The sequence below is a fragment of the Monosiga brevicollis genome, genomic scaffold, assembly GCF_000002865.3.
Source record: "Monosiga brevicollis MX1 MONBRscaffold_3 genomic scaffold, whole genome shotgun sequence".
Taxonomy (NCBI): domain Eukaryota; class Choanoflagellata; order Craspedida; family Salpingoecidae; genus Monosiga; species Monosiga brevicollis.
This window is the reverse complement of record NW_001865040.1, coordinates 2,438,553-2,447,486: the sequence shown is the minus strand read 5'-3', so window position 1 is coordinate 2,447,486 and position 8,934 is coordinate 2,438,553. Positions and strand designations below refer to the sequence as shown.

Sequence of the window (8,934 nt, the reverse complement as noted above, 5' to 3'; positions counted from 1 at the left end):
GGCAGAGAACCGTGTGAACATTTTTTGTGACGAGATCGAGCGTGAGTAGGTCGATTCCAACATACCTCGAGGTTGGGGTTTGCGGGGCTGGGCCCATGGCCAATCACTTCTACATACTGCTCGTGGCAACGACAGGAGCGGTATTGCGTCAAGAACGGAGGCCAACAAGGAGGGTGAGGCCAACAGGTGAGTCAGAGCGCTCTTGGTGCAAAAAAAATTAAGATTCGTATTAAGGTTGGGGGTTAGGGAGGCCGACCTCCTCTGACTGCTGTGCCATCTGGGTCAAGTCTGCGTGGTCGGAGTTGTCAGCTGGGGGGACAGGGACCTCTGCTTGGGCGGTGCTGGTTGGTTGCGGCGCAAAGCTGGGGCGTGGGGATGCAGCACTGGATCGACGAGCAGCCGGACGGAACCAGCTGCGCTTTTGTGCTTGTTTGACGGCAAGCTTGCGGGCCTCGATATCTTGTTGCCATCGCAGGTGGTGCTGCTTGGCAATGGCATTACTGCGCAGTTCGTGCTAAGACGAAGCGAGGCAGGCGGGGGGAGGGGGGGAGGCATGATGGTTATCAGGTGGGACACAGGGTTAGTCCAGAGGCGCTTGCCCACAAGCTTGGAGCTGCAGTGCGGACCTACCACGACACGGCCAAAGTCAGCTTCATTGTAGACGAGAATGGTGAGGTCGGAGAGGAGAAAGGGTTTTGAGAGGGCGCGATCTCGCTGATTTTCAGTCATGCTTGACCACTCGGGCTGTGGGAAGGAGCGCTGGACAGCCTCGAGCTGATCCAGAACCGCAGCCTGGGGCTCGCCTAGACTGGCAAAGTATTCACGCAGCGCACTGGGCGGTGCCCGCCGCCGTTCACCCTTTGCCTCCATGGTCGTCAATCAGCTTGGCGCAAGCGTCTGTGCTTAATCAGACCCTCACATTGGTTAACATGTAAACTTTGGTCCGTTGAACACGCCACACACCAAGTACCGGCACGAGAGCGAAAGCGCGAGCGAGCACAGCCCCGTCGTCGGGTTTTGCTGAGTCAGGTCGCTGCTGGCAATGGAATGTGTCCGCAGCAATGACCAGCACCTGTCACTGTATTCGCAAGATGAAATATTCAGCCAGAAAGTTGGTTGAGCCGTGCTTGTACCAAAATCTGCATTTGTGCACCAACCTCACTGCCTTCGCTAAACGATAATTTTAGGCCAAATCCTGCCATTGAGTTCACCGTTCACCCAAAACAGGTCAAACCACTTGACCTTTGGAAGTGTAACAAAGTCTCACTTTTATAAGTTTAAAGTGTGGATATAATCACAAGAAGAGAGTGTTTATGTCCCAAATCTCACTGAATTCGCAAATGTGATTCATCAGCCAAAAATCATTTGTTACCAAAATAATCTGCTCACATAACCAACCAACTTTCTATGGCTTCCCTGAGACCTCGGACACTTGTAGTGCCCCAGAGTACTCGGGCCACTGGCCAGTCTGATCAGCGTCACCAGTTACCTTATCATCAACAACAACGATGTGAACGTGAACACAATTGCTTTTGACGTCAACGCCATCTTGACCAACACGACCCTAGTCCTCGGCTGAGGAGGGCACCCGGCTCCAATGGTTCGCGTCGCATGAATAGCGCTCGGGCTCCTTGCAACTCAAAGGCCCAAATCGCAGACCTATACTTATACTCGTACTGGTTTTTACCGCCTGCAGGGACCGTTGCTTCGTGATTGCTGGCTGATCGAGTTTCGGGCTTTGTGGAAATTATGTTGTTGTGACTTCATGTTGTGAGTCACCCGCTCCGCCCTGAATGAATTAATTTTGCAATGAATTGACGCGGCAGCATAATGCAAAGATGTTTCAACATGCAGAGTTGGGAAGTGAAGAGTCGATTACCTTGGCAGCTAAGTTCAACGCAGCCTTTTGACCAAAGTAGGCTACTCCTGAAAAAGTAATTGACTCAACTGATTGCGATACCACGCAATCTTGTTCTCGTTCTCGTTGGCGCTGAGGACGTCGAGGTCGCCGTCATTGTCCAAGTCCGCCGCAAACACCGAGCTTGCTTTTTCGGCGTTCGTGGTGATGACAATTGGTGTTGAAAAGGAGCCACGACCATTGTTGTGATACCACGCAATCTTGTTGTCTTTAGAACTGGCGCTGAGGACATCAATATAGCCGTCGTTGTCTAGGTCTGCCGCATACACTGCGTCGGCCTGGGAAGCGTTTGAGGAAATGACAATCTGTGTGGAGAAGGAGCTGTCGCCGTTGTTGCGGTACCAGGCAATCTTGTTGTCGTGAGCACTGGCGCTGAGGACGTCGATATAGCCGTCGTTGTCTAGGTCCGCTGCGTATACTGAGCGCGCATCGTCTGCGTCTGTGGTGATGACTTTTTGTGTTGAAAAAGAGCCGCCGCCATTGTTGCGATACCATGCAACCTTTTCGTCAAGCGCGCTGGCACTGAGAACGTCGATCAGACCATCGTTGTCCAAATCCGCCGCATATACCGAGCGCGCATAAACAGCGTTTGTGGTGATGACGATTTGTGTTGAAAATGTGCCGTCACCGTTGTTGCGGTACCACGCAATTTTGTGGTCGTAGAGGCTGGCACTGAGGACGTCGAGATCACCGTCGTTGTCCAGGTCTGCCGCATAGACCGAGAATGCATCGCTGACGTCTGTGGAAATGACGATTTGTGCGGAAAAGGAGCCGCCGCCATTGTTGCGGTACCACGCAATCTTGTTGTCTTTCTGACTGGCGCTGAGGACATCGACAAGGCCATCCTGGTTCAGGTCAGCGGCATATACCAAGTGAACTCCATCGGCGTCTGTGGTAATGACTTTCTGCGTTGAAAAGGTGCCGTTACCATTGTTGCGGTACCACGCAATCTTGTCGTCCTGGTAGCTGGCACTGAGAATGTCGATATGGCCGTCGTTGTCCAGATCGGTTGCATGCACCGAGCGTGCAAGGAGAGCGTTAGTCGTGATGGTGTGGTGTTCATGCGCTTTGAAAATAATCTCTGGGCTCGTTTTGACCACCGCGGGCACAATCGTCTTTAACATGGCCACCACATCCACACCATTGAGCACCACCCGATTGGTGGCGTTGATAAAGAGCGTTCCATCCTCATCAACAGCAATGCTTGGCTTTTCAACACCGGCAGCCACGACCCAAACCAGCAGGGCGCTGGAAATCAGCGCTAAAAGCCGTACTGAGCTCCTTCGCAGCCGCATCATCATGGTCAGTGAAATGCGCTCGTGTGTGTGTGTGTGTGTGTGTGTGTGTGTGTGTTGAGTCCGAAATTTGTTGTGAAGTGAAACACAACGACTTTGATTCTTGTCAGAACAAGAAACACATGAAACGGTGGCTTTCTCTTTCTATGCGGAGCACTGAGTGCCCGAGTGAGTGCAGGGCCTTGGCGCCATCGATTTTGACCTGCTGGCTGACAGAGCTGGTCGTTGGAGGCTGGTGGTGGTTCCCTTTGCTTGAATCCATCATGTTCATCCTCCCCTTGAGTGAAATCTGGTTGTGTGCGCGCATGCGTGTGTGTGGAGCGGATACGTTGTTGCTGTTTGCCGCGAACGTGAATCTTGATCCCGCCCGCTATGTACGATAGCGTGACGGTGCATGCGACCCGAATCTCTCTCATATTTTCACCCAGCCTTCTCCAACAAAAAGCTCGCTTGCTCTTGACGCCCCTTCCAAAAGGAGAGCCAGCGAAGAGCTACCAAGCTGAGCTGTCGAGCCAGTGTGCCAGTTGTCGAGCCAGCCGTGGAATCGGATCCAGTAAAAAAATCAGAAAAGCAAAATGAATCCGGTTGTCAAAGCATCTCGAGCCTCCTCGCCGTTGGCGCCGAGGACGTCGGCCTCGCTCCTTCATTAGGGCGACGTCGCTAGCTGATTTTCGCTCATGCCTTCGCAAAGTCGAGTTCAGTCATCTCACTGCCTTCGCTAAGCGATAATTTTAGGCAAAATCCCGCCGTACTATGTTTGTCCATGTTCACCCAAAACAGCTCAAACCACTTGACCTTTGGAAGTGTAGCAAAGTCTCACTCTTAATATTCAAAAGTGTGGTTATAATTACAATAAAAGAGCGTTTATGTCCCAAATCTCACTGAATTCGCAAATGTGATTCATCAGCCAAAAATCATTGAAGCCAACCTTGTGCTGCGGCTTACTCTCTCTCTACCACCAACCAAATCGAGTGCTCTGCTCTATCCTTGCTTGTCTCCTCTCTCATCTCACTCCATTCGCTTTGCGACCTTCTCACTTGATTTTCGCTTATGCTTTCGCAAGCGTAGGTGGCTGAGTACAACCATCTCACTGCCTTCGCGCAGTCATTGCATCATTTGAGGACTAAAATTGAAACTGGCTCTCCATCTTTAGTTACCCTGTTCTCGCGCCTCACGACTTGTTACATCAGGCTCCTTGCCATCCAAGATGCTGCTCGGTCGTCTCGCTGGGGTTGTGCCGGCCGTGTGCCGGAGTTCTGCGGTCACAACACGGGCTCTCGCTACTGGTAAGCCACACGTGTTGCCTGTCAGACTTGAGATTTGTGGTCACTGCCCGGTGGTGTCGGGCGCTGACTGCTGGCCCCCCTTGCTCCCTCAGGCGCTCCTGCCCTTCCTTTCAAGTTGGGCAAGCTCAATCATGTGGCCATCGCCGTCCCTGACATGGGTATGTCTTGAAGTGCTCCAACTTACCGACACGTCGGAACTGCTGTGAGCCCGCTGGCTCAACCCATTACAATGTGACAGAAAAGGCCTCGGCCCTCTATCGGGATGTGCTTGGTGCTACCGTCAGCGCTCCCGCGGCAAGTCTCGTGCCTGCTTGCTTCGGATGATGGACTCTCTTCTCGACCAGTCCACTCGTCATCTGTGAGCTCACCATGGCGTCTATGAATAGGATCAACCCGACCATGGCGTGACCACTATCTTTGTCGAGCTGGGTGGTGATACCAAGATTGAGGTATGGCCCGTTCTTCTGTGCCGACTGTATTGCCTCTCCCTCGTCCTCACCGAGGCCTGGTGGATAATCGCACTCTCAGCTTCTTTATCCCTTGGGGGAGAAGAGCCCCATTGCCAACTTTTTGAGCAAGAACCCGGCCGGTGGCATCCATCACGTCTGCCTCGATGCAAGTTTGCACATCCACGGGTGCTTGCGCTCCGCATCGGACGGGCACATGGTAATTTAGAAGGGTCATTTTCCTCACTAGTATTGGTGCAACGTATAGGTGTCGGACCTTGACGCTGCCATTGACGTCGTTCGCCAGCAAAAGATTCGTACTCTCTCGGATAAGCCCAAGGTCAGGCGGGTGCCGCCGAGCCGACTTGCAGTTCCCCGGCTTCTGCTCATCATCTTGTGTGTGGTGACTTCAGATTGGGGCCCACGGCGTACCAGTCATGTTCCTGCATCCCAAGGATTGCAACGGCGTCCTCGTCGAGCTGCAACAAGAAGAGTAGATCAACCGCCACTGTCCCCGCAAAAAAAAAATTAAAATTGAATTCACTCGTGTGCATCGACATCCTAACTCTATTGGAATTCAACACGTCGTCGCCCGCGTCGCCGTCCTCTTGCACGTCGTCGTCGCCCCCCCCTGCCAGCGATTCAGAAATAGCCAACTAGAAAAACCCTAAAAAAAGAATTCACACACCAAAGACAGTGCCCTTGTGCTCTAAGAATAGGAAACGGTTTGAAGCCGCTTTTTTTCTTTCAGCAGCCACTGGCGACTGATGTGTTGGGCCAATGGCGGCATTTGGCAGTCACCCTCCCCGCCATCACCACCTCTGGACCATTTTGCGCTCGACCCGACTCTTGTTCCCAAGTTGCATTCGCGTCAAAAGTGAAGCGCGCCCTGGCGGTCTTGCTTCCCTCGTTGCTCTCACACGTACGCCAGATAAGAAAGAAGGGTTGTAAGCATCCTTTTGACCACACTACTGACCGTTACAACACACACGCGGCTGGACTTCTCTCTCTCTCTCTCTTTTTTTTTTTTTTTTTTTTTGATCGTTTTTGACTTGTGCGTCGAGGTATAGGTGCGGCTTCTCGGCTACGTTGCAGCCTGACCTCGTTGCGTTGGATGCACTGGTCGCTGAGTCCACCCACCCAACGGCGAGCGGTGGTGTTTCGAGTATCGGTGTTCACATAACATCTGCCCTTCGGCTTCTGCGACTCCACGACGGCCGTCATGACGAGCGAGGAGAACGGCTCCTTTGCTGTCGCCACCCTGGCCAAGCTGCCCAACCATCTCGAGGATGTTGACGATGATGAGCTGACTGCCAGCCCAATCAGTCAAAGCACGTCTGCGCGTGTTGATCCTCAGAACGTACAGAAGATTCTCAGCATATTTCCCGATGAAGACGTCGCTGACATTGAAGCTCTCCTGTGCAAACATGACCAAGACTGCACCAAGGCTACCAATGATCTTTTGCAGCGATTCGAGCGCCAGCCCGGCGCGCGATCATCGACTGGCCCCACTCTGGCCGCTGGCAAACGCCGCTACATCGTTCTCGAGGATGACGACGATGACGAAGATGCTGCCCGCCCTTCGTCCACAAGCGCTCGTCCCCCTGTTGCCAGCCCAAAACGTCCAAAGGCTCACCAGGCACAAAAGTGCGTTGATGTTCTTCACTGCTCGTTGTCTGATGTTTCCCCAGCCGCTGACCCAGCAATTGCTCATCCCTCCTGCCCGTGCACCTCACGCCTCTCCTTCTTATCTCGCCCTGCTCGCAGGCAAGCACAGCTTGCAGCCGCCAGTCGCCATAGTGGGAGCGAGGGCGAGGAAGAGGATGACGATGATGTGGATATGGACGATGATGAAGATAACGACTCGGCCGACCGCGAATTTGCAAGCACCATCCGCTTCTTCAACACTGCTGATGAAGAGGTACATCACGCATCGCCCTTGCAGTCGCGCTCCCTTCGCAGCACGCTGTCTTACTTTCCGTCCCCGACGGGTCGTCTTGCCAGGACATTGCTGCCTTGCCGCGCATGCCGGCCAAAAGCGTCAGCGCTCTCTTGAAGCAGCGCCCCTTTGCCTCTTACAATGACTTGGTTTGTGCTCGTGGCTTTCGCTGCTTGTCCATCCTACCTTGCACCCCCTCAAAGCCATGTCGCGCCCTTCAACCTGCCTTCAACCTGAGCCGCTGGCTCATGTATGATCAAAAAAAATGCGCACCAACCGACAGGTCGAAGCAGTTTCCGCTCTGCCCGGCGTTAGCGTCAACGTGATTCAGGCCTGCTCTGACATGCTCGAAGAGCGACAGGTTGGTGATGTTCGCATGCCAAGCCGGTCCAAGTCAGAGGCAGCTCGTTCATAACACCCTCTCGATTAGGTGACACAACAATTGCTGTTCGAGTGCTCTCGGATTTCCAAGGAGCTGCAACGCGTCTTTGGTGCAGCAGGGGTGCGTGCGCTAGTTGATCGCACAAACTGATAATATCGGCTGCAACTGGCTCGAAATCATTCTCACTGACTGTCTTGCCTTGGAATATTTCACCTTGTACCTGTTCTAGAAACTGGAGGAGCTGCGCGCCCTGAGTAAGGACGATCTCGGTGATCAAATGCTTGTGCCCGAGCAACCGTCCATCATGACAGGTGGAACCCTCAAGCCCTACCAGCTCATTGGCCTCAATTGGCTGGCCCTTTTGCACGCTCACGACGTCAACGCCATCCTTGCCGATGAAATGGGTCTTGGTTTGTGCTCTCACGCATCCCAATTCCTCAATTTTAACTTCACTTCTTCTGTTTCCAGCCAGCAAGCCTTTCCCGACTCATCGCGTTGCTTGTCACGTGTTAGGCAAAACCGTTCAGGCCATTTCTTTCATTGCCCATCTCCTCGACTCTCCACAGCGCGAGAAACAGCAACCACACCTGATTATCGTGCCCCCATCAACCCACGGTATGTGCCACTTGCCAGCTTTGTTGTGAATTGCTCAACCTCGCGTGACCTTGTCCTTTTGTCAAGCCTTGCCTACCACCTCGAGTTCCAGCCTTTGTATTCACGCTCTGGTCGTTGGCAGAAAACTGGATGCGTGAGCTGGAGAAATGGTGTCCCGACATTCAAGTGCTCGATTACTCGGGTACGAGTGAGCGCGTGCCATGCCCTTGACCAGAGCCAACATGCCCCACACTCATCGCACAACCACAATTTTGGTGCATGTTGCGTTCTAGGTCCTCAAGCTGAGCGTCAGCACCTGCGTCGCGGCATTTTGAAGAAGCGCATTAAATTTGAAGTTATGGTGACCACGTAAGACTACCTACCCTCCCGCTCACTTGTACTTGTACTGGTGCCAGCGCTCAAAATGGGATCTCAGCATCCGCAGTCGCAACACCTCTTCACTTTCTGACTTTCTTTTTCATCCATAGTTATTCCGTGTGCTCGAACAATGAATATGACCGCTCCCTCCTCAAAGCCTTCAAGTGGTCGAGCGTCACTTTTGACGAGGGACACATGCTCAAGAACATGAAATCCCAGCGTTTTCAAAACTTGCACAAGGTTTGGCCCACATCCTTATCGATCGCCCGAGTCTTTTGAACAGTTTTCGTATGACCTCGTCCACATCACTGACTTTGTCGGTGGTGACTTTTGCTTGATCCTTAGATTCCGGCGAAGCGTCGGGTGCTGTTGACTGGAACACCGTTGCAAAACAATTTGCTTGAGCTCATGTCGCTCCTTGTCTTCGTCATGCCCAACCTCTTTCGCGAAACCGATGTTGTCAAGCGCATCTTCAGTCGCAAGTATGTATTGATTCTTGAGTATCGATCTGCGGCTCCCAAGTTGTATATGTGTGTGTGTGTGTGTGTGTGTGTGTGTGTGTGTGTGTGTGTGTGTGTGTGTGTGTGTGTGTGTGTGTGTGTGTGTGTGTGCGTCTGCACGCGCTTTACCAACTCCTGTCCCTCTTGTCTCTCTCTCTCTCTCTCTCTCTCTCTCTCTCTCTCCCCCCCCCAAAAA

At 52.9% G+C, this 8,934-nt stretch overlaps 4 protein-coding genes across 4 annotated transcripts in view; 2 read left to right on the top strand and 2 right to left on the bottom strand.

The window, feature by feature from the left end:
* Nucleotides 1-870, bottom strand: part of MONBRDRAFT_23227 (uncharacterized protein) — a gene marked incomplete at both ends in the record, with an annotated part of 1,919 nt that extends 1,049 nt beyond the window's left edge. Inside the window, 3 exons of the mRNA XM_001743169.1 lie at nucleotides 66-116; nucleotides 257-514; nucleotides 631-870. Of these exons, the coding sequence (XP_001743221.1) occupies nucleotides 66-116; nucleotides 257-514; nucleotides 631-870 (549 nt within the window). The remainder of the gene's footprint in view (nucleotides 1-65; nucleotides 117-256; nucleotides 515-630) is intronic.
* A 1,050-nt stretch (nucleotides 871-1,920) lies between these two features.
* MONBRDRAFT_31371 (uncharacterized protein) lies at nucleotides 1,921-3,213 on the bottom strand (the record flags this gene model as incomplete). Its single annotated transcript, XM_001743168.1, has 1 exon — nucleotides 1,921-3,213. One exon carries the CDS (start codon nucleotides 3,211-3,213, stop codon nucleotides 1,921-1,923), a length of 1,293 nt encoding a protein of 430 aa, XP_001743220.1.
* Nucleotides 3,214-4,596: 1,383 nt separating this feature from the next.
* Nucleotides 4,597-5,442, top strand: MONBRDRAFT_14532 (uncharacterized protein; the record flags this gene model as incomplete). The annotated part of the gene is made up of 6 exons (XM_001743489.1): nucleotides 4,597-4,657; nucleotides 4,738-4,802; nucleotides 4,886-4,948; nucleotides 5,028-5,102; nucleotides 5,214-5,285; nucleotides 5,359-5,442. Coding segments are annotated over 6 exons (420 nt in total), but the record flags the coding sequence as incomplete, so codon positions are not given.
* A 2,219-nt stretch (nucleotides 5,443-7,661) lies between these two features.
* The window catches only part of MONBRDRAFT_14642 (uncharacterized protein), a gene marked incomplete at both ends in the record, with an annotated part of 3,405 nt that continues 2,132 nt past the window's right edge, over nucleotides 7,662-8,934 (top strand). The window contains 5 exons of the mRNA XM_001743488.1: nucleotides 7,662-7,881; nucleotides 8,003-8,068; nucleotides 8,154-8,229; nucleotides 8,349-8,478; nucleotides 8,584-8,720. Of these exons, the coding sequence (XP_001743540.1) occupies nucleotides 7,662-7,881; nucleotides 8,003-8,068; nucleotides 8,154-8,229; nucleotides 8,349-8,478; nucleotides 8,584-8,720 (629 nt within the window). The remainder of the gene's footprint in view (nucleotides 7,882-8,002; nucleotides 8,069-8,153; nucleotides 8,230-8,348; nucleotides 8,479-8,583; nucleotides 8,721-8,934) is intronic.